The sequence below is a fragment of the Indicator indicator genome, chromosome Z (genome assembly GCF_027791375.1).
Source record: "Indicator indicator isolate 239-I01 chromosome Z, UM_Iind_1.1, whole genome shotgun sequence".
Lineage (NCBI taxonomy): Eukaryota > Metazoa > Chordata > Aves > Piciformes > Indicatoridae > Indicator > Indicator indicator.
Genome location: NC_072053.1, coordinates 74,262,589 through 74,287,530, shown reverse-complemented (window position 1 = coordinate 74,287,530; position 24,942 = coordinate 74,262,589). Strand labels below are relative to the sequence as shown.

Here is a 24,942-nt window from a genome sequence, read left to right as displayed (position 1 = left end):
TTTCATAGTATCTGATCTATCCTTTCTGTAACACTTGGCTTTAGTCCCAGCTATAATCATGTAGCTCATTGTTCTGATCTTAGACAACTGATTTTCTAGAAAACTCTGAGTCTGTTTTCTTTGGACATTGTTTGTATTCATTCTGCTTAGCATCTATTGATGTGTGCAGCAACAACATGGTGTCTTTAGAAAGTTTGTCCATTTTCTTTCTTTTTATCCAAGTAAAAGGAAGTATGAGTGCACATTAAAGAATAACTTACCAGTATTTAAGTCTCCAGTACCACTATCCACTTTATTATTAGAAATGCATTTACTTAAGTGGGGTTTTCCTATGTATTACGTGAAATACTGTCCTTGCAAAAGAAGCAACTGCTGTGCATGAGTGGGAAACATCCATGGATATGTATAAAGGGCTGGAAGAGGGAGTGGTTCTGACCTCCTTGGAGAGACAATATGCTATTGGTAAAGCATTCCAGCACTCAGGCAGGGGGAAATAGCTCTTGTTGTCAAAAGGGAAATTGAACTCTGTGGTTCTGTAGTGCCGAGTCTGACAGCACAGCAACTGCTCAGTTGTGAGAATCTTCCACAGCTGTGTATGCATGGAGTGTAGAGGAAAAGATGATCCAGTTGCAGTGTATTGGAACCTGAAACTCAAATAGGGGAAAATTTATTCTTCTGCACATTCCAGCAGATCCTGAACTTGAAGCTTTTGTGTCATAGCCTTTTCATGCATGCTTTTTTTTTTTCTACATTACCTGCTACTAAATGCAGTGTGAACTGAGTTAGCCTTTCACTAAAAGTTAATTTTCTGTTTTAGAATGTCAAATTTTTCTGTCTTGTGACTCCCCATCTATAAATAAAGTTCAGCTGCATGTCTTGACCTCTAGAGATTTTGTTGAGATAATCATTGGAACTTGGTAACATGGAGTACCTTCAAAGCATCAAGAAAATAAGGTGTTAGTGGGTTTTGAGCCATTTCCCAGAAAATGGGTGCTGTACACAAACACTGAAAATCCTAGCAGCTGATGGAGATGGAGGTTACTTGCTAAACATATGCTCCAGAAATTTGTAGATTTTGAAGGAAGAGTGGTTAGATGAACCAGTCCAGGGAAAGCACCATGGATTGTCCTCACTAGCTTTACAATATTGCAGAAGACGAAAAGAATGCTTCTATAATGCAAATAACCAAATCACCAAACAAACAGAAAACAACAACCCCCCTACCCCAAAACCTCAAACAAACCTGAAACCAACTGCCCCCCTGAAAAAAAAGAAAAACAAAACCAAAAACAAACCAAACCCAAAACCCCAAATAAAACCCAAAACCAAACCCACAAAACCCAAAAACTAAACCAAAACCTTGGGGAAAAAAATCAGAAGCAAAATTTGAATCCAGTCTGGAACAAATAGCAGGATCATCCTACCTTTACTGTAGGTATATAGCAAAGATAATTTCCATGCAACTGATAGAGTCTAGTTACTCTTTTAAATCCACGGTTGTTTTCCCTTTCATTTCTCTTTCCCTTCTTCTCCTATGCTTTATCCCTGTTCTCAGTGACTTATTTCCCTGCTTGCTAGAATTCACTGGGATGTCAGTTTTTACATGCTGTCTTGTACAGTAAGAGATGGCACTGAAAGGCAGCTGTAATGTTTCTTTGGTGGCAGAATCAGTAATTTCCACACAACAAAGAATGAGTTAACTCTTCCAGTTTTTATTCCCAGCCATGTTAGTTCATGTCAACAGTTGAGAGCTTAATAGAAAAAGTGTCAGTCTCATCTGTGGGCATTGATTGAAAATCGATGATTCTGTAGGAATAAGAACTTTATCAAACAATTAGGATAATTGCAGCCATCAATGAAAAGGATCTGATTGGCCTGAGCTCCTGTGAAGGCCTAATTTGATACGCAAAATTCAGACATCTAATAATACAGCATTTCTTTATTTGCCTGGAAAAACACAGGTGGAGTCTTTGTTATGAGAGGTGTTACTTGGGTTAAAGTAATGGAACCCAGTGACAATTAAAACAGACCAAAATAGTGTAGCTTTCCGCAGGGCTATTTAGTCTTTTGTTCATTTGTTTGAAAATGAATTAGTAGTTATCAAGTTCCTGATGGCAAATACCAGTCTTCAGTCTTGGGAAACTCTTTCAGCTGGCTTAGAGTGGATCATGTCCCTTTCTAACCCCAGCCCATCTAATCCTGTCTATCCTGTCACCCTTGACAGGTAGACCTTTCCTTTTCACTGTGCTCACAACTGCGTCTCTTAGGTTTTTCAGTCTGGTTCAATACATGGATTGCTCTGCTTCTCATTGTCTCCTGGTAATACTTTTTAGATCAAAGGATGTAGTAAGTCATTAGCTATCTGTCTGCTTCTTCCTGCATGTCTGTCTCTGTTTGCAGCTTTGCTGTTTCTTTGTGGGAAATTGTGCAATCCTCGTTAAAGTAGAAGCAATTATGTTACTCAAAATGTGAAAAAGTCATAAATACTTACCATGCCATCCTCAAAGCTAAAAATACAGAAATTTCTTGGTCAAATAAATTCCATATATGCTTGTGAAAGCTACTGTGTAAGAGGAGTTTGCCTGTATGATATGAAACAGTGTCCTGAAGTAGTCAGAACAGAAGTTCTCTGAAATACTTGCTCTCATTTCTGTTCCTGAATGTATGTTGCATGTTAGTAGCAGCTGACGTTTACAGCATCATTCAGAGTTTTCACAGAGTTGAGCAGGCAAAATATATATGAAAAAAAAGCTTGTCTTTGGATTATTTATTTTCCTTAAATTGGATATATGTGTGGGAATTGGTGGGGAGAGCTCTGTGAATGTGGATGCTCTTTTAGCTACTTGATGAAGATGCAGTGTCAGACTGGAGCTGGATCTGTCTGCTTTCTGGTAAATACTGGGGGTTTTACGCAATTTCAGAAATACTTTGTTGTAAGATATATCTCAAGCTGAGAGCAGTTGTGTTCAAGCACTATTTTGCTCAGGACCAGTGATTGTTTAGACATAGAGTTGTCTCTGTTAACATCTTTTTACTGAAACCTGAACTCGTAGAGGGTGGTAAGCGAAGGATTAAGGTTGGTCCTTGCAGCACAGAAGTAAGGCAGAAGAACACGACAGCACAGGCACTTGTGCACTGGCTGTAATATCAGTCAAGATTTTTACACACACAGGCACACAGAGAAGCCTTCCTTCCCAGCAGGGCTTTTAAAAATGGATTAAAGAAGACTGAGACCTTTAATCCTTAGTTTTCCTTTGCAGAATTCGTTTATTTGGCCTTCTTATCATGATTTCTTCTCCTCTGACACTCCCTGGTGCCATTCAATCACTTTGCTTGCTCTTCGTGCTCTATTTACCAGCACCTTTGGTTCCTGGCTGCTGACAGTCAGGTGCTGTTTGCAACTCTCTATCCTCTCTCAGATTTGGCTTCAGTATTTGACTCTTCCATTTTCCATCCATCTGCTCTGATCTCCAGGCATTTGCATGCCATTTCCACGACCGTTTTCCTTGGGTTGGGAAGTAGATCATGAGTGTAACCTGGAGGTCAGCAGAGTAGCAGTGGCATCCAGTGGCCTTCTCAGTTAATCACAAGTTGAAATTTCTAGTACGGGAAATGTTCAAGTGTGGGAAAGTTGAGGGTCTTCTCCCCATCTCATTTGTGAGTCTGAGTAAAAGCTGTTAATCAAAATGAGTTACATTGAAGACCTGGATGCTGACATCACCTTGAGGCCAGGCATGTATAGTGTGTTTCACACTGGGAATTCCCAAGCTCTGGAAATCACCATCACTGTTAGATTTCAGAGGAGAACTAACCTGTCAGGGAACCTGTTTCCTTCTAGGTATGAGAATGGCTTTTTCACAGGTACCTTTGTGCTGTTTCTGGATACTGTGTTTATGGTGCTGGGATTAATATTAAACCAAGCCATGTAGTTTAAATTTGCTTATCCAAATAAAGAATGTATGGTCAGTAAGAGTAAGGGAGGAAAAGCTGTCTCTTCAGAAAGCCAAAGCACAGTGCTTTTTTTTACGGTGCTCATTCTGTGCACATTAACAGCTTTTTGTTTCTCTTTCACTCCTCCTCTTTTAGAGTGAAAACTGCTGAGATAAAGTCTGCCAACTGTTCTGTGGATGTGCCATGACTGCATGGGGCTTGTTCTTCCAAAAGTTCAGAAAAATTGGTGTAGATAGAGATGAAAGTGCTACTAGTTCAGGCTTACTACATAAGATTTCTTTCCTTGACTGCATACCTGGCATGATCACTTTCTTGTTGTTCACCACTTTGTTTTAATTTTTTTTTTAAACTGATCTTTTATAAACTCACAAATCATGTGCCTGATTTTCTTGCTGGGCAGTCCTGGAAGTGACTTTCTATAGATTTTAATTCAGATCTCATGTATGTGCAAACATTTTTCATGAGGCTGTGCTCCAATGAGTTGGTTTTGCTGTCAGTCTTCTAATAAAAATGTTTCTAATTTAAAGACTACAACAACTGAACATACTTCTTTGCTCTGTGTTGGTACAGGAGCATTAATACTGTGGAGTTTGTAGACATGATTGTGAAACATAGTAATACTAAGCAGTACTTAAATGTTACTAGTCACACAGCTGTTTGTAAGAAAATTTGGTTTTGAGGGCATGCAGATTAATCTGTTCTGGAGAAGAGGAAGCTTTCAATAGCACTTCTGTATTTAACAACAGTTTGGCATGGGAGAATTAAAATTAGTTGGGCCATAAACTGCTCTAGCAAGTGAGGCATCTATTTGTTGAGCATGTGGAGAGGGAGATAATAGAAAACAGTTTTATAACAGTTTTAGTAATAAATTAAAAAAAGGAAAATCAAAATAAATTTCTGCAAAATACATAACCAGTTGCACGTTAGCTCTAAATAACCACCTACGTAAAGAAATTTTAGAGACTATGAATGTGTTCATTTGTTTCAGTGATAACTTCATGTCCATGTGCTAAAATGAGGCCCCTGTGAAATGGTAATGAAGTTTACATACTGAGGAAGAGTGTCCTGAGCTTGCTTTGACAGAAGGGCATGACACTTTTGTGTGAATATTTTTGAAATATCCACCAAGGCTGTCCTATAAGTCCCCTTCAGCAGCTAGTAAGAGCTTTCATCTTAAAATCCGTATCTATATGAGTTTGGATTTGTATGACCCTAGTTGTATAGTGACTGTAGTAAGAAAATATGGTAGTAGGACAGAAGACAAAGAAATAGCTGTTTGAAGATTGGTGAAGGAAATGAGGAGCAAATGTATTCATTGTCCTGTGAGTTGTGACCAGAAGCTTTTAGCTTCTGGTCAGGGTACTTGATTATCTTGTTATGTTAAGGCAACTGCTCTGTGTCCAATACCAGCAGCAAGAGAACTGCCTAAAAAAAAAGAAGGAATGACTTCATCTTCTTGGCTGTGTTTTTCCTCTGAGGCATAGCCAACTCTTAAAAGTAAATTAACACACGTTATGTTGAGGAGCGTATCTCTGGTTTCTACAACTATGCTCCCTACATGCTTAGCTCTGTGAGCTTCATTCTTTTAATCCAGTATTTGTTTTGAAAAGTGTTTTACTGTGACTCTGTTAGAGAATCATTTCATTTATGATAAAACAAGAAAAATTACTGACACCTTTTAAAAAGCAACCCAAGGAAATAACGTTAATTCATCTAAGAAGAATTCCAACCTAACACAGAAGCTTTCTTAAAACACTAATGCAGGCTTTTGTATTTAGAAGAGCATTTTTCCCCTATGTTTGTTGACTTATTTGTAGCATCCTTTTCTTACAGACAGCGTTTTTAAACCTGTTTGACCTTTTTAGTTGCAATTTAATGAGACTTCTAGTCCGTGAGAACAAATGCACAAATCTTCAAATTGCTTTATGAATGCCTCATTCTTTAGAAGAGAGACCATTGCGTGTCCTAGGATCCAGATGCTGGCACCCAGGTTCAAGGATAATGTAGAACAGGTGTCAGAAGCAGTGAAATTGCAGTATTATTTTTCACTCCTCAGCTTTGGTGGTGTAATAATGCCATAAGCACACTTGAATGAAAGACTTGGATCAGGAACACATATACGTGGCACAAGTTTAATGTTTTATGAGGAATGTTTTTAGGAGGAATGTTGGAAGCAGGAAAAAAATGTTTTTTTGTAATTTGCTCTTTTGCCTCGATTGGTCAGCTGGTATGAAAGATTCTAATATTTAGTACAGTATATACTCTGAAGATCCTTGTGTAAGAAGCAATGCTACTTTATAGGTAAGCTTCTATATATAGGATAGTATTAGTGGGCTGACAGAGTTAATGAGTTTGTTCCTTTGCTGTCAGGAACCTGTAATGTAGTTTTATTGTGCTCTTCAAGATAACTAAAATTATTTGTCATTGAAACGCAAGCCTGGCAAAGTATTTTGCTTTCGTTAGTCATAATAGTTTACATAATGCTTGGCTATGTGTGTAAGTTCACAGTCATTAGCTCAGAACTTTCTTCTTTAGTTAGCCTTGTATTTTAATTTAGGAGCTGACACAGTTGAGGGAAAACTTTACCTGACTTGTATATACATTATTTTTCCAGATTGTTTATTTTTTCCTTTTCTTAGTGGTTTTTGGTTTGGGTTGGGGTTTTTTTGAGGCTTCTTTTGGGGGCGTGGGGGGCTGTTTACTTGTTTTTCCCTTTTTCCTCCAAAGGTTCCAAACATAGTAAGATTTGCATGAGAAATAGTAACTATTTTCATTCCGTGTTCATGTTTTTGGTTACAGAGGAGGAATTCTTCAGTAATTTGTCCATATTCAATGAAACCTGTGTGAAGTGGCAAAGGAAAACTGGAAGACTGGGAGTGCGAAAAACATACACAGTAAGTGGGGCAGCATTTGGGAGCAGGAGTAGCTTTGTCCTGGTTAATTTCCATGAGTCAGCAGTGGAGTTCTGTTTTGTGGGTTTTGTTTGTCTCACTCTTCACTGCCTAGAAACCTGAACGTGGCTGGGTTAGGAAAGGAACACATCCCTGCCCTGAAGACAGGGCCCGTTCTAGTGAGACATCTAAACATCTCAAACTCTAAGAAGTTTTTCATCGCAAGTTTACATTTTAGTGACATTCTGGTGTAGAGCTCAAGGTCACGTTGACATAGAAAACACTGCAAAACTTGGGCTCTGTCCCTCTCTGCTTTGCAAAGGTTTCAAGTAAACAGTGTATCACTTGCAAGTGCTGGATGTAACTTGTTGTAGAAATGCAAGGTATACTGAAATACTGTGCTTTGCTCAAGAGATTCAAACATCTTGTACTGAACATTTTAGAACTGTTTATCATGGAAATTGAAAGCAACTTTGGTAACTTCATTCCCCCCCATTTATAAACATAAGATGGAGAGAGTCTAGCAGAGAGCCACTAAGATGAGTAGGGGACTGGAACACCTACCTTATAATGAAAGGCTGAGTGAACTGGGGATGTTTAGCCCAGAGGAGAGGAGACTGAGGAGAGATCTTGCCAATTCTTATAAATATATAAAGGGTGAGCATCAGGAGGACGGAGCCAAACTTTTCTCAGTGGTCTGTGATAAGAGACAGTGGGCACATACCAGAACACAGCAGATTCCACATAAACATGTGGCAAAAACTCTTCCCTTTGAGGGTGGCAGAGCACTGGAACAGACTGCCCAGAGAGATTGTGGAGTCTGTGTCTCTGCAGGCATTCAAAACCCACTTGGACATGTTCCTGTGTGATTTACTTTTGGTGATCCTGCTCTAGTAGAGCAGTTGGACTAGATGATCTTCTGAGGTGCCTTCCAAACCTTAACATTCCTTGATTCTGTGATAAAAATAAAAGTGAGATGAAAGTTCTCAGAAACAAGTAATTCAGTCAGTGTTACTGAAAACCAGAACAATGTGGTAAGAATTCCCGTATTTTTAGAATGACAACATCCCAAGAAAGGTTCTTTTTCTGAGTATGTACAAATAGGGAGAAACAAAAAAAAGAGGTTAGTTTGGTGTCTGCAGGTGGGTAGGTTACTATGAAAAATAAATTTCAAGGTTGAGTGCTAACAGCATTTTTGAAAAAAAAAAAAACAACCTAACAAACCTGTCTTTCTCCTCTTGTATTATAAACCAATGCATTTTTAGTTTGAATGCTTTTACGGAGTATTGCTGAGGTGGAAAAAACAAGTTACTAACTCCAAACCAGTGGTTTTCATGTACCCAGTGGCAGCTAGCAAGCTGTGGACCTGTAGTGTAATGTGCTTTCTGCACATGGCTTTGCCTGAATTCAGGTACCTGAGACACTTCAGAATAGTCAAAGCTAAGGAAAGCTGAGGATGATGTAGGCCTATGTTGTATGCAGTGAAGTTCAGAACACAGTCTGGACTTACTTGAGCTCAACTATGTAGCTTCACTGCTTATGTACAACAGGTTTCTTTTTCACGGCACCCAGTCTTAGGGAAGCCTGTCTCTTACTGTCTCTTACTGGCATTCAGTCTTGCTACTGCTTCTGTAGGGAAAGGGTTAGGGGGCGTGGAACTAGAAAAAAGAAATTAGCAAGCAGATGTAGTTTTAAAGAAAAAACATTTGCTTATGCCTTACTATTTGTCTTAGAGGTGTTTGCAGGGTTCACTTTATAAATTCCTGCTATTTGTTGTAGAACTACATGAAAAAAAATTGTAATTTTAATAGCCAGAAGTGAAATACCTAATTTATTAAGTCATTTTGTTGTACCAACACAAGCTTTATTTTTTTTTTTAAATTAAGTTGATATTCTTGAACAGATGTAATCTTGGGTTCTCAGAGTTTAATTGAACTAGTATTCTAAATTTTGGAGAGCCACAACCAACTGCACCTTTGTTTTTGTTAATTCCTCAATAGTTTCACGTACTGGGCCAGAGATGGGACGAGAAGCTGTTCTCAGAAGATGCAACATTTAACATTACTACCAGTGAAGATAATCCAAAGGTGTGTTTAGATCTCCACTCTGGAAGTAACTACATGGTGAATATTACTACCACCTCTTCCTCAAACACCACTGTCTCAGTTGCAGTAGCAGTTCAAGCAAGGGGTAGGTTGCGTTTTATATTGTCTGTGCTCATAGAGTAACTTAGTGTGTGGCAGAGTTCCTTCTTCTGAGTCTAGCAAACAGGATAACAGGCTGTCTCCTAGACTGTGTAATTCTTTGTGCTGACTGTACACACCTGTAGCCACCATCAGCCATTGAATCTACAAGCAGACAGAGCAATGGCAGTAAGTGCCCTTCAGAAAGATTTGGCAAACCTGCTTCTTCAGGATTTGTCTTCTGGGTGAGGCAGGGTTGGAGCATTGGAATTCCTGGCTACATGCAGGAATTTCAGCTTGTGTTACAGGGCTTTCTGGTTTCCATTCCTTGTCTTTAAAACTGGTTCTATGCCTGTGGGAGGATTCCTCACTGCCAAGCTGTGTGATACAAATGTAAATGATGTGAACATCTTAGAAAATAATGCTATGTTTAGCAGTGATGCACAGTGTTCTGGCTGTTTTTCAGTAGTTGTAGAGAAGGCATGTTCTAACAGCAGGTTCCTGTGGTATTTTGGTCATGAAAACTTTAAGCTTGCTTTCTGACATACCAATCAGATGAGATGAGAGAGCCCATGAACAATAATTGCCTTTGGAATCCACAAAACCGATTCTGCTTTACATGCCTTTTCCTAAAGGGCATCAACTGTGATAAATTGTTCAAGTTACTTCGTTTCCACTAAACCCCTGGATCTTGCTGTCATTGTAACCTCCCTAGGTCTGGATAAACAAATCCTATCTTGATATTCTGAATAGCATGCTTGGGATTTTCTGAAAGCCATTCTCTCTGAAAAACTGTTGGTGCTTTATTTGCTGTGTTGGTTCATTCAAAAAGGAATGAGATTCTACCTCCTTCTCAGAAGAGAATAAAAGCCTTTTTTGTTTGTTTGTTTTTTCCAGTTTTTTGGTTACTCTCATTCAGTTAAGTTGAATTTTTTGTAATAAGTTGTTTCCTTTTTAAATGTCTTTACAGTAAAGGAAGCCTTCAATAATGTATTAATTTTTAATGATACTTGCTTGAAATGGCAGAGGAATGTCAGGGGAACTGAGGTCGAAGACAGATACTTGGTAAGTGGCAATCTGTATTTTGAATCTAGAAAAGAATTTATATCCATCACCTCTGTGGAAAAAAGAAGTAGTATTTTTTCAAAAACTCACTGCTCTCAAATGTTCTTCATTCTAAGTGTTTCTCATAAAACCGCAATGAGTATGTTTGCATAGCAACCTTCAAGAAAGAAGGCAAACCACCAAGCTCTTTTGTAATCTCCTGTTTCTTGCTAGTTTTTTTCTCCTGGTCTACTCATACTCATACCTTCCCTAGCTGTACTTTCAGCTTCATCATGTTCAGGCTTTAGAAAACTCTTTTCCAGTTCTATGGAGTCAGTCTGCTCTGTCTTGTCATATGCCTTCAATCTTCCCTTGTCCAATTTCTACATGAACTGTCTCTGCCAGGACTCTTGACCACTCTGCTGTTGTCTTGAATTTCCATGTGCTAAGAGGTGCTCAAAGATTATCTAAAAGCATGGTCTGTTTAAAGGAAAATTAGCACATGATGAGTAAGCATATTCAGTTTTTCTAACCATGAGAGGCTGGAAGTTATAGTTTCATGATCATTCGGGTCATCACAGCAAAACAAACATGTGTAAAATCCAAACAAAAAAAAAAGCCCAACCCATGGATCTGGCAATTTCCTTGGAAACAGCTGTCTGTAGGTGGATCCTGAAGAGCTTTTGGTTTTTTTGGCATAGGTCAAAATGACTTGGTTTTGACTGAATCATCAGGGTCCAAACGGAAAAGTCTTCATGTGAACTGACTTATAACTTGTCACTTTGCACCATGAGGACATACCACAATGAAAGGTCACTATTACTGGAAGCTCATGTGTTAGCAGGCAATTAACACTTGGGGAAAATTACAGTACTAAATAAAAAAGATGATAGACTAGGGAGAGGAGAACTGAAAGAACAATGTCAGAACTGATCAAGAGGGACTGCAATTCCTGTCAAATTTTTGGAATCACTTGAATTTAAGTAACTGTCAGTGCCAACATGTTTGGCAGTCTGTATGCAGTGATGTGTTTTTCTGCTGTTTCAGCAGAAAAACACATTTAGAACATGGCATGACTGAATGTAAATGATACTTTAAAACATTACAATTTCTGTGATGTGATTGTTTGGTTGCAGTTTCATGTGCAGGGCCGGCGCTGGTACCAGAAAGAATTCTTTCATGAAATGACTTTCAACCTTACCACACACAAGCAAGCTCCAGAAGTCTGTTTTGATTTGCAGCCAGGCACCAATTACTCTGTTAATATTTCTATGGTAGCTTTGAATTTTTCACTGCTTGTTTCCATGACAACAGAAATCACAGGTAGGTCCTGCATGTATTTTATGTATTTACAAAAGCACCTTTTGGGTGCAAAGGGCTCTAATGAAACAACGTTGTTGATCTCAGTATGGTATGGTGGGTTGTCAAAGTGCTTTTTCCATGCTTAAAAACGTTCATTGTTACTTATTTTCACAGATATATAGGGTTGAAAGTCCAGCAGCAGAAAGGGGAGAGAAATAAGGGTGCAGTGTTTTGAAGTGTCATTTCGGGAATATCAGCAGGGAACACATAGTTTGGTGGGTTAGACACAAGAAGGTGGGTTAAATTCCCTGCCCTGTTAAGAGGCTAAGGCACCTTTTCAGTATGAGTTATTGCCACTGTGAAGTAGAGAGGTAATGGCACAACTGCATTTTGTATGGGAATTTGTGACAATAGATGTCACTGAAGTCTGCAAGAGACCAAAGTGCAGAATTCTGAAAATACCTTAGACAGGTACCTTCATCTATAATTGACTGAGTACAGAACATAAAAGGCATTTGAGCGAATAATCACATTCTATAGGGAGAAATTCAGCTTCAGTATTTAACAAAATATTTCTATAGTACTAAAATGCTGTGATAAAAAACCATCCTTCATTTTAAAACTAATTTTGTTTAGAATAGTGTAGTACTACCCCTGTACCATCAAACTTCATTATTGCTGTTAACACTGTGCAGCACAGTTTGGTGCTGCTGTTCTTCCTGTTGGGGCTGCAAGTTGGGTTAGGTAAGAAACAGGAAAGCTCTCTCAGTGTCTGTAACTGTTCATCCACTAGGTGGAACTATCTGTCTCCTGATGCTCTTTGAGAAAAGGATTTGTGGTGGTTTTGAAACTGATAGCTTCCACTAGATGGAACCAACTCTCTTCTGACTGCTCTGAGAAAAGCATTTGTGGTGTTTTTTGAAATTGATAGATTTGCAGTATTTTTAATTTGTTTCCTGAAGCTTATTGTTCAGGATATGCAATGATCTGGATTACTTTTTAAATTAAAGTAGTTAGCTGATAATTAATTTTCAGAATTTCCCTATCTGGCACTCAGAAGTAGCATCCATGAGTTAATGAGTACATGTAGCTTTGTAAAAAAGTAGTAATCTGCCTCAGAATTTGGTTGTCTGAGGTAATGGTTTAGTACATACTCAGTGTAAAGGTGCAGAGCTTTATTCTGTCATCCTGTGTCATTTCCTAAGATGTGCAGGATTGCATCAGGCTGCTTACTCAGCAGAGCTCTAGAGAAGGCTTTGCAGCAGGTGCTGTGTGAAGTGGTATTTGTGCCTTGGCAGCTGGCGAGTTTTCCGCTCCACTAACTTAGTGCTTAGCAAATGCACATGCATGGCCCTGAAAAGGTTGTTTGCATAAAAAGTAAGGTCATTTCCATTTTGAAAGAAGAGCCATTTTCTATCTGGTAGTTAGGTTGGTTGGTTTTTTTTTTTTTTTTTTCAGTGAATGATACTAAGGTAGGTGTTGCTCTGTCATTAGGACTCTTCACCCAGAACTTGCCATGCAAACACTCAATACTGTACTTTAAAGTGGAAGCCAAAAAATGAAAGTAGATCTTTTTGTGGTTAAAATTAAGTGAAAGTTAAAAAGCCAACAGCAATCTTTCTGTAAAGCTCACTAGATAATGAGTTGTAAACATGACATTAAATTAGGATCAATTTCAGCTTCACTAAGATGAAAAGGATACAGTTAAAATAATTCTTCTGGCAGTGCCCCTTTGACTTCCATGCCTTGTGTTTCAAGAATTGCAATATCTGTACAAGCAACTTAATTTATATAAAAACTATTTATAGTATTAGAGTAGGTGTATAATTTGCATCGTCACTTGTCCAGTTATCCTATAATCACACAGTCACATTTCTGTGATGGGTGGAATGATCTCAATTTATCTGCCAAGTCTGAATGTGAAAAGTGTTTTGTCTGAAAAGTGTTTTTTCTCTCAGGTGGTTTTCTAGCTAAATGGTACTGTAAAAATGCAAGATGTGCTTTAAGCACAGAGGATGTCTTATTGTTAGTGTACTGGAGGCAGCCTCATTTGTTGTCTGAGGTTTCCTGTGGCATCTTTTAACAAATGCAGAGTCAGTTGGTCTGCTTTCCCCAGCTGCAAGCAAATCCAGATGTTGTATCTCCTTGACTTTCACACATCTGCATTTTGATAGTTCAGGAAATTTTAACTGTGGGGTTTTCCACTATTGTGAAGAGGTATTTCCCAGAGGACTGGGTGAACACTGCAAGGACAGTCATCTGTTTAGATTCTTAAAGACTGTTTCAGAATGGCCTAAGCATGCAAATGCTAGCAGTATTTTTGAGTGCTTTGGGGAGTGGGGTTTTTTTGTGGGTTGTTTTTTTATTTTTCTTTTCTTTTTGTTCTTTCTTTTACAAATCCCCATTTTTGGAAAAATGTGTGTTAAGGAAGTTTCTTCTATATCCTGAATGTATGTTTACATCTATGTGTCTCGTGAATGAGGATTGTTATATCCATGGTATTTCTAAAGAAAAAAATATCAAGAACCTGGGACTTAAATGCCTGTTTTTAACCTGAGCACAAAGTTAGTTTTGCTCATTATCTTGTGGATGGTGAATATGGTTTATCAAATGCTTCATGGATCATTGAAATTCTCCTCCTTTCATGCTTCTAGTAACAGATAATCTTTGAATAGGCTTTTGTGCCTCAAGCATAAAGCATCTGTCAAGCTGACAAGCTCTCAGCACCTGTCTACTTGAGATAGGAAATTGAGTCAATTAGGACAAATAATGAGACAGTGATTGCCTTGTAGTTATTGAAAGATGGTAGCAAGATTGTCTTTTAAGGAAGAAGGGAGTTTGTGTCTGTTTCCAGGGAAGGAGTGTCTTGTGGGTATACTTCTCATTCATTATTTCTGTTGAGATTGCATGACTTAGACATAGCTCTGTTCTGTTTGCTTTTTGAGGATCATTTATTAATTCATGCTCAAGCAAGGCATTGTTCTTAATTTCATAGTCTGTTTACATATACAAATTTACAATAACTGAAATTTGAAAAACAGGATAGTAGAGAAAGAGACAGAAAATTTTCTGGATAGTAGAAAGAGATATTTTGTGACTAAATTACATGTCCTTTTGAAATAAGTCATACTAGATTCAGTGATGATTTCTTATTATTCCTCCTCTCTTTTTTTTCTTTCTTTTTTTTTTTCTTAGAATGAAGGTGTATTTTGAGTCTGTTCTATGCTTACCATACACCTGCTGCCATCTCTTGCATATTTCTGCTTTGTAGTGCATTTGGATATGTTTGACTTAAGGCCTGTGTACATCTGGCAGTTTATAGTTCCTGTTTTTCTTGGCTGCTATTCTTTTTTTTGTTGTTGTTTGGTCCAGGATATATTTGCAGGCCCCATATTTGTGTGTGTATCCTTTCTCTCTTCATGTGAACCCAGAAGTTAGACAGTAGACTCACAAGTAGGAAGTCCAGAAAGTGAGTTGAATTAGAGGAATGAATTCCATCACATACGAAGTATAATCTTCTACAGCCCTTCCCTTATGTCTGGGTATGTGAAAAATGCAATGAGTTACAAATCAGGATGCAATGTCTGATTTGTTCGTCCACCCATGGATGTGCACACACATAAAAGATACATTATGGTCATGTTCAGTTGTGTGATGGAAAAGGTTTGACTCATTCTTTCTTAAAAGAAATTCTTTAAGGACTGGAAAAGGCAGGAAAAAACTAATCTACTTTCCAATGAGGAAGCGAAAGCCTGGATGTGCTGATCTGCCAGCTCTTATTCTGACAGCACATCATCTGCCTTCAGAGAGATAGTGCATTGCAGTATGCAGCTGCAGAGCCATGAGAATTGCAAAGAAGGCAGCTTTGGGGTTATGTAATGGGGAAAGGGCAGTGATTGAAATGTGAGAATAATTTATTTTGTTTCAATACAGGGATGAAATTGGCTGCCAGTCCTGTAAACACTCCTATAGAACATGTTCATGCACACACTCTGTATTGACATGCACAGACTATTGAAATGTGTGATGTTTCCGTTCATATGAACTCTGTTTCTCCATTATTTTTCTGGCTTTTTTCATATGCCTCATGATCAGCTCATGCCCAGCTTTTCATCCAAAAGTACCCCGAAGTCCTTCTTCAAAGGGCTCTGCTCAATCTCTTCATCCCCCAGCCTGGATTAGAACCAAGAGTTTCCCTAACCCAAGCGCAGGACCTTGCAGTTGGCCTTTTTGAACCTCATGAGGTTCGCATGGACCTTCTTGTCCAGCTTGTCCAGGTTGTCCCCATGAACAGCATCCTGTCCCTCAAGTGTATCAAACCACACCACTTGCCCTGGTGTCATCAAGCTGATGATTTACAGCTCAATAGTTTCCTAAAGCCGAGTTGCCTACAGCTGTGCTTTCTGGTTGGCTAAGCTGCTGCTAGTGCTGTCTTGCTTTGTTTTTAGTGGTGCCTGTGTGACGCAGCAAGACCTATGAGAGCAGTTAAGAGTAAGAGTAGATCTAAAATCCATCTGCAACCCCCCTTCCTTGTGAGTGTGGTGGGTTGAAAATTCCCCCCAACATTAAATTTTGCCAGACCAGCTCAGCTGGAAGCAAAGGAAGCTATATTTACCTGCAAAACTACAATCGACAAAGCAATGCAACGAATGTGTACAAATACACAGTATTTACAATATTTACAGATATTTACAATTAATAAACAGCACAGGAAGCCTCCTGGCCAAAGACCAGGGGAGCTGCTACAGCTTCTCCCCTCCCTGCCCAGCCAAGGTCAAGCAGAAGTGAGTTAGCCTCTCCCAGAGTGAAGAAGCAAAAAGAGAGAGATTGTTTTTGTACAACCAGCTTAAGTCCATTATCTCTCCAATGGGATTGTTTAGAACTATCATTATTTTCCTTTTTACACCCAATAGTGATTGGTTTGCATTCTACCACTTTCTGTTTCAGATCTGTGAAAAATGTTTAAAGCCATAGCCTAAAACTACCCTGGCAAGGACCCAGGGAAACACTTCCTGTAACACATTGCCTTGCTCTACAATTGCTGTTCACTTGAAGCTTTCAGTTTTGTGGGTTTGCAGCCCAGAGGAGCAGAGGGGGGCTTTGAAGCCTCAGCAGGGAAGTGGCAAAAGTTCCCTGGCCACTTGCTGCAGTTGCCATGTCACTAGATCTTCCCAGCCTGCTTGCCTCCGTGTTCTGCCCACCCCACCTCAATGTGGAGCAGTGCACCCTGTTTTTCCCTTCTTGCATTTTGCTCCCAGGTGTGGCCCTTGCTCCTCCCCCAGGGTCCCTGTGCTGGAGCTCCTTCCTGGTTTGTAACTCTTGCTGTATGAAAATGCCAGTGCCAGTGAGTGCCTGGCATTGTGCATGAAAGCTGCCACTAGCAAATTTTTCCACTGCCTGCCACTGCAAGGAATCCAGCTGGTTTCCATGCTGTTCCCTTTGGGTGGATGTTTCCCAGCTGATAAAAGAGGAAAAGAAAAAAGTGGTGAATTTCCTCATGCCTCACAGTTGAAATAGCACCAGAGTTTCCTCTACTTTGGTGTCCAGGTCCTGTGTCAGTGCCTTCACCAAGGTGCAGGTGAACAGCTGCTTGCCCCTGTGCCACGTGCTGTGTAGCCAGTCCCAGGCCCTGTGCAGGACAGGATGTGAGGCAGCCCTGCATGGGCAGGGAGCACAGGCAGGGGATGGAGGAAGCTCTGCCCCTGCAGGGCTGGGTGCTCGGCCTGCAGCTCCAGCACAGGAGGCTGCTTGCCCAGGCAAGGTCCTAACATTGGGCTTGGGAAGTGGGGCTGGAACAGTGGAGCCTGTGTGCAGGATCCCAGCACAGACCTCTGTAGCTGAGCTTAGGAGGCTGCCTCACCAGGTGCACACCAGTGCTGTGCAAACCCCCTGAGCAGCTAGCACCCAGCTCCAGTTCTGCTGTTCATGTAGAGATGGGCAGGAGATGTGGCTTCAAGGGGCTCATGTAAACCTGGCAGCAAAATGAGGTGAAATAATCAGGTGCAGAGCGACCTGCAATGGGATGACAAAGGAGCCTGTGCCAGCTTTCCAGTTCTGTCTTGGCTCTGCTGTGCCTCATGCCTCTGCCATGCATCTGAAGTTTCCACCTGCTGGGTAGGGCACTCCATGTGTGGCCAGGGAAGGCTCATCTCCTCCAGGAGGCTCTTGTTTTCCATTTCCTTCTTACCAGTCCTGAGTGAGCCCCCCAGGAACAGCTGCAGTGCAGGGCTGTGCCACTTCACAGCACAACAGTGAGTGTGTGGTGTCAGGTCCCCTGGGGAAAGCCTGGGCAGGCTCAGCACATCACAGCCTATTGGAGAGACTGCTAAGGAAGTCCCAACTTGTGTCATTATTGTGACATGAACTGTTCAGCAGCCTCTTTATCTTCTTGCTTTCCATTTTTTCTTGTAAGCTCATATATTCTCCCTCTTCACAGAGATCAGCTCTTTGTCTGGCAGGAAAAGTCATGAGCTGCCTGCTGGCAGAGACCAAGCATGGAGCTAAGTACACAGAGATTTGGGGTTTTCAAGGTTTGCTTCTGACAGATGCTGACTGCCTCCATCTCTCAGCAGATTTAGGCTGTTCCTAGCCTCCTGAGACACCACATTCCTTAGCCCATGGTATTTGGCGTTAATAAACTCTGGGGAGATTCTGGCTGATGTGCCTTCAGTTTGGCAAATCAACACTGGCTTTCTTTTAGATCTGCATAACCTTGAATTTTCTTTCTAATGGTGCTCTGTAGCCTTCCTTTTTGTATATAAGGACCTCATTTGTTATTATTCAGTCGGGTGTCAGCAGCCCCTCAATGAAGCTTCTGTTTGTCCTACTCATGACATAACACAGGAGTCTCCATGCTCCCCAACCTCACTGCAGCCCCTGGGGCTTTGCAGAGGAAGGGACCCACAAAGCTCTTCCCTGCCTGGTATGCTTTCTCCTTGATGCCCAGATGTGATCTGCCACTTGAATCAGCACCATCCCAGACCTTGCTCTGACACAGAAATGCCTGTTGGTGCAGAAGCTGCCTTCATGTCAGTGGTATGGCTGTGATTTACTCTGACTGGTGGGCATGGTGGCAGGTGGCCTGAAGATTGAGGGGCTGCAGTTGAGATCCCCTAAACCACATCTCCCTGCTTTCATTCTTCCTTCCCTAGGAACCTTTCACTCCAAAGACTTTCTGCCTTGGGGAGCAATTTCCCTTAGTCTCACACAGCACAGGAGTCAAACCCACAGGAGACAAAGCGCAGCACTGCCAACAGAGCTGGTCCTGGCTGGTGGCACAGTGCTGGGTACTTGTTCCCTTTGCATTTTTCTGTCTCTGCCTTGTGGACTTCACACCTTTGCTGTGATGAACAGGGTGGTGTGACATTCAGCCACAGAGCAGGAGAACAAAGGCTGCAGTAAGCAGAGGGAGTCACATGAAACGGATTGCCAGACATGGCCAGTCTGTAAGGAAGATTTAAATAATAATTTTCTGTGCATGTGTTCATCTCCTTCCTTCTTTAAATACTGTCTTTTCCCAGGTTGAAAGTTTTCTCCCTCTTTAGTAGTTATTTACTGATTTTGTCAGGGTTTCTATGAAGCCTGATTTTCTCCTGCTGAATTAATGATTTTTGTGTATTTCATTATACATGTGCAGCTACCCATATTCCAGCTGCATGGATGTCAGCAAGATTTTGCCTGATGGGCCTGATGTTCAGCAAATCCACTCTGGCTTTCTTTTGTATCTCTGTGTCCTTGAGTATTCTTTTTAATGGTGCTCTGTGGCCTTTTTTGTGTGTGTGTGTGTGTGTATAATGACTGCATCTGTTACTCTTCAGCTGAGTATCAGCAGCTTGATTAAACCAGTTTTCAAAAATACCTAGCCATATCTGTACTAAGTTTTTTGGACTTCTGGTATAGATGGTATCCTTGCTTTGCACTCTGCCCCTTCAGTTGTGCACAGTGAAGCTCTTCTGATTTTTATTTCTATGCTGATAGTGGTGATTTTCATTATCATAGCACCATTCTCAGCCTGTGCAGCTGCCATTATTGCCATTGAAATTAGATTCAGGAGTGTTTGTTCAGTTTTGGCCTTAATTCAGATTCACACTAAACCAAATTAGAGCTCTGTACCCATACTGAAATCCAATTTAAGGGACTGGATATTGCTAGCTGAATGTGAGCAGTAACTAAGGCATTTGGCTTCTGGAAAGTGCTTTTTGGCGTTCATAGAGTCTCCTTTGTTCATACAATTTTATTTCTTGTAGTGGGCTGTGTGCCTGGAGTTTTATCCTTATATTCTCCTTGACCATTTCAGTTACTTTAATAAATACTATTACTGCTTTCAACAAATCTTTCCTGTCTCATTTCTCTGTGATCTGCCATCATTTTGGGGCATCTCTGTTTTTCTCAGCTAGCAGATATACTTCAGTACAGGGATTTGAATTTGGTCTATCATGACATTGTGCTAGGTTTTCCTCTATGTTTTTCTTGACCAGACAACATAGTCTGCAGACTTTAGCTATCAAGGGTTTGAGGCTCAGTTAGCAGAAATATTTTGGGAAAAAATAGTTAGGAATCCTCATGCCTGATATATTTCTATAACCTCTCTGAAGCACTGCTGTCTGTTCACTTTCTAGATCCCCCTTTCCCAGATGTAGAATTTATTGCAGTAAAGGGTTCTGCACCCTTGCTCAGACTCCGGAAAGCAGAAGATCGAAATGGACCGATCAGGTTTGTGTCTGTACACTCTTGACCCTTTCAAAAAAACCCCAGATTTATGTTACTTACATATTGGAACTTTTTGTGGAGATTTGATTATTTTTATTAGCAATGGGAGAAGAAAACTTAAGCTGTAACTCCTAGTTTCTCCTCCCTTAGCTTCAGACTCCTTTGGCTTCAGACTGGTCCCTACTTTCTGAAACAAAATCTTGGATTTGGTAAATCCTGAGTTTTTCACTGTTGGTCTGGGGTTTTCTTTCCTTTAGCCATAATGGAGTCACAGTGAATTTTACAGATGGATCCAAGCTCTACCCATATAATTTCTCTTTTTCCAGCAAACTTGTGCAGCCAGCACATATTTTTTTTCCAGGAACCAGAGGAAATGGTATTTATTCATATTCTGAAGTAGTGTTTTCATATTAGTACATTACTACTAAAAATTATTTGCACCATACTAAATGCTGCTTATAATAGAAGGAAAGGGTAGTTGTAACTGAATGTAACAACCTTTTAGGAAGTAGCAAATGTAGCAGCCTTAACAATTAGTCCTTTATGGTTGGGTAAAATGGATGAAACATTTTTTGAGAGGTCTGAAGACAGACATGATTAAATTTTAACAAATGATATCTATCCTTGTTTCAGGGAAATAAATAATTTCTAGAAGCCAATGATGTATTGTTTCATAGGTGAAATATTTGTTAGATGAGAGGAGTAAGAGGTAGGCTGTAATGGCTCTGATACTTTTCTGAGCGTGAATAAACACAAAGTTGTGTGCATGTGATGAGGAGAGCCAGCTCTATGCTGTGTGTGCAGTGGTTTTAGTTTGAAATACAGTGGAGCACACAGAGAAATGTTTTAGTGTAAGAAGTGCTAGTACTGGGTGTTCATAGTAAAAAAGCATTTAAGAGGCTGCTAATAGACAACGTGAATGTTGCATGCTTGGTACATCAAAATGAGGGCTAATGTTTGGTCTTTTTTTTTGTTTCACTCTAGTCTTTATCAAGTGATTGTACTTCCTCTGGGTTTGCAAAGCACTTTTATTTGTGACTCCTTTGCTGCTGCAACTTTCTTTAGTAACACCACTGACGGTAAAGGATATGTGGCAGCTGAATTTCGGGCGAAGGATGTTGCTGATAACATGTCAATTGCTCTTGGAGACAGACATTACTACGGGAAGTTTTACAATGCTCCTTTAAAGCTGGGAGAAGAGTATTGTGTTTTTTTGAGAATAATAAGTGAGTGGAATAAGGTAATGGATGTTTTAAAACCTTTTCTTTATGCCTGTTGAATGAAACATTGCTGGGGATAATAAAAGAAAATGTAGCTTAGTGTTAAATTTTTTGTCATGTTGCAAGTTGACAGATTAAGTTCGAAGATTTTAAAATTAATCTTGTAATTCCTTACAGATACTTTTATCATAATAATGTTGGAGCAACTCTGGTTGCCAAAAGGCAAACAATGGAAAAAAATGAAAGTGAAGGACCATCATTGCCCTTAGTAATTGAGGGCATGTTTATTGGACCAGAATTTACTGACAGAAATTAATAACAGAATCTGAAATTCACTCAGTTTAATTTTTAATTGAATGTTTTATATGAAAATATTTCAATTCTCCAAATGACAAGGAAAAATCTCATGTGCATTACCATTCCTGTAGCAGTGAATGTCAACTCCAGCTCCTTTGGGAGAGACTTGTGGAAAAAAATATATTGCTAGCATTTTTTTTTTCCCTGTCATTTGAAAGTAAACATATTTCAATTGGAAACAAAAAGTTTCTACATTGTACAGTTACATGTTTTGTTCTCTAGTGTTTTGCCTCCCTTGATGCCATTATGCCACTAGTTTTCCACTCATCTGTCTTACAGGTCAACCGCTTTTAGTTTTTTCATAACATTCAGCAGTAGAAAATTTTTCTCCTATAGGCCAGATGACAGATTTTTCATGTGCATAGGGTTCCTGAATGTCAAATGTAGAAACAGAACAAAACAAGCCCTACTGCAAAAAAACCCCAACACCTAAATAGTACTTCACCCTGCCACACCAAAAAATTAAAACAGAGTTTTGGGGCTCTATGCGTACTATACAAAACAAGGAGGCATCAGCAAAAGCTGATCTGTGAGTCACTTAAAAATTATTTTCTACAATTTTGGAATCCTATGCCCAAATCTCAGTCAGTTAAACCAGCTTTAATTAAGAAATGTATGTCTCATTTCTTGTACATCCCAGTCCAAAGTGATCAAAATAAAATAAGTACATGTAATAGCTGCTACTAATATCTACTAATATCTACTAATCTGTGCAGCATAAATTTTAGGAGGCATCTACAATAGTAGTCAAAGAGGGTTTTATAGCACAGATAAAGTGGTTTCTGATGCTGACACAAGTCTGTTTATCATAAATTTTTTATTAATGTGTGAGGGTATAAGAGCAGAAATGACATTTGAAAATCATTCACTTTAATGTTAAATTAGCTTAAAATATCCTGGAATTTGGACAGCAAATGTATTCTGTAGAAAAATTGACTGTACGTAGCAGAGTTGTTAATGAGTCGAATGTATTCAAATTTAGCCTCTTGAAGCACTCCTAAATTCCTTGAATTCCATTTATGTAATCTTGGATTTTATACATTGGTTTTCCTAGCTCTTTCCCTTCAGTATTTTCTGATACTGGGGAGCATGCCATGTTTTCACTTGTGTTGAGGCTTTTCTTGCACAGAACAGTGCAGATTGCTTATGCATCTCTGCCCCTGTTTGTTAAACTGCTTCTAAGTTACATTATTGTATCATACAGATTATTTTCTGATGTTTCATCTCCAGCAATGCTACCTGTATTTTCCAGGCCACTGACTTAATGGAATAATACTGTTGTTATTTAGAGATCTTTGCTTCCTTCCATTTTGAATGCATCAGCACCTTTATATACATTCTCCTGTATGAAGTACACAAAGTTACATACCTTCATAAATCATTATTAGGACTACAAATACCAAACAGCTTTGGTTCCCCCCTCTTCTTCTTTGAAATGGAACTTAGACCTGTGGCTCAAAGGTACTGGTTTGTCTTTAATTCTCATGCCCTTAGTTTTGTGCAGTTGCTGGTATTAAGTAAAGGAAATTCACAGCTATAAATTAGGGTTGTTTGAGTTTTGAGAGTTTCTGAAAATCTCTATTACTTAAGCAGGTGAATTTGGAAACAAGATTTAATGTTTATGAGTCTGCTTTCTAAAAAAGGTATGCTTTTTGATTTGCCCTAAGTTATTAATACATGTGAAATCAGCATTACTGTAGTGTATTTTATTTGTAAACAAGTTTCTGTTTGAATACAGATGCATTAGAGACATATGTCATAGACTCCGAACCCATGTTCTCCTTGTACTTTTATGTTCTGGCATCCTCCAGAGTCTCTTCTGGATTCAACCCCCTTTGTGCTGAGAATAGTACAGTTTATATCATACATGCAGCAAAATCATGCTGTAGTTGTGACTTCTTGTTACCCTTATTTCTGACATACTTTCTTTATGGCAAGGGTGAGAAAATCAGTTCACATAAAATTGTGTGGACACAGTTAAGACAAGTAAGCTGTTCTCTTTTACTGAGTCCACGTTCATTCATCCCTTGCTCACATTTGGAGGTCCTGCAAAAGGTACCTGCTGCACATTTTTTATTTCCTGTTTATTTTTTCAAGATGGAGGATTTAAAACATACTTAATTTGGGCAGGACATTCAAATGAGTTAAAAAGTTACTGAGATGATCTGAGGAAATCATTTGGGATGTACAAGGAAAGCAATTAGGAAGCCAAAGGTAGGGAAAGTTACTATTTTTCATATTAGTGGGTTTGGCATTTGGAATATAGGGAGCATGGAGACCAAAGGAGGATTTGAGAACATAGGAGAATTTGCTGTCATTATCATGAAAATTGTACTTAAGTGGAACAAATTGTCTACGCTTGGAAGTGCTCTTCTCCATGAGGGATACTGCTAATTAAATAACTCAAACCCATCTGGTACCTATTTTAATCTCTAGTGATTGCTTTATGGATTCCATGCTGTGCAGAGAGCCAAGGCACACAGTGAAGGGCATGAGCTAAAAAAAACAGTGCCGCTTTTTGGAGTTTGAACTACGTGAGATTAATTTCTTTAGCATAGGTTCAGGGTCATCATCAGCTTTTTTGGATCAAACAGTTTGTGCATATAGCAGAAGTAAGAGCAGTGCTGTGAAAGGTGAGAAGACATGCATTCTTTTCAGGAAAAAATATGTGATCTTTTTGGATAATTGGAATCAAAATGACCCCTAGTATGAGAAAGGTCTATTAAAACTGGCCTAGTGAAAAAAATCACCTGAGAAAGGTGTATGTGCAAGGAAAAATGTTTTCTCTTTTCTCCAAAACTCTTTCAAGTGTCCACCTGTGGAAGGGGTTTCTATCTCCAGTTTAGTTACCTGTGAATATCCAGGTTGAAATACAGATTTTGAGATCCATGGATACTCAAGTATTTGGAGGAGTAATTCCACTGGTACCTTTCCAGAAAGGTGCTGACTCATCAGAGGAAAGGATTGATACTTTAATGGAGTGTGAAGTGCAGATCAGTGAATTTTGCTGCTGAGATTCCTGGGAGCTCTGTAGCTTATGAATGAGGCACCTTGGTCTCTGGTGACCCACAAAAGCAGAACTCTGCTTCAGCCTATACCCTCCAGTATTACAACCAAAACCAGATAAGATTCCTTAACAGATGTAGACACCCACGAGCAAGGTCTGCAAGGAGAAACTGTACCAGCACCACACAGTGGATACCACTAAGGCAAGTGATGAGTGCTTAGTAGTGGATACACTGAGGTGCCCATCTGCCAGCCTGACAAGGAGTCATGAGATGTCTG

General features: G+C 39.6%; 1 protein-coding gene across 1 annotated transcript in view; it reads left to right on the top strand.

Moving 5' to 3' along the window:
* Window positions 1–24,942, top strand: part of SUSD1 (sushi domain containing 1) — a 48,831-nt gene that overhangs the window by 13,693 nt on the left and 10,196 nt on the right. The window contains exons 8-13 of the mRNA XM_054397432.1: window positions 6,751–6,845; window positions 8,843–9,032; window positions 9,996–10,090; window positions 11,206–11,392; window positions 19,990–20,083; window positions 21,065–21,320. Of these exons, the coding sequence (XP_054253407.1) occupies window positions 6,751–6,845; window positions 8,843–9,032; window positions 9,996–10,090; window positions 11,206–11,392; window positions 19,990–20,083; window positions 21,065–21,320 (917 nt within the window). The remainder of the gene's footprint in view (window positions 1–6,750; window positions 6,846–8,842; window positions 9,033–9,995; window positions 10,091–11,205; window positions 11,393–19,989; window positions 20,084–21,064; window positions 21,321–24,942) is intronic.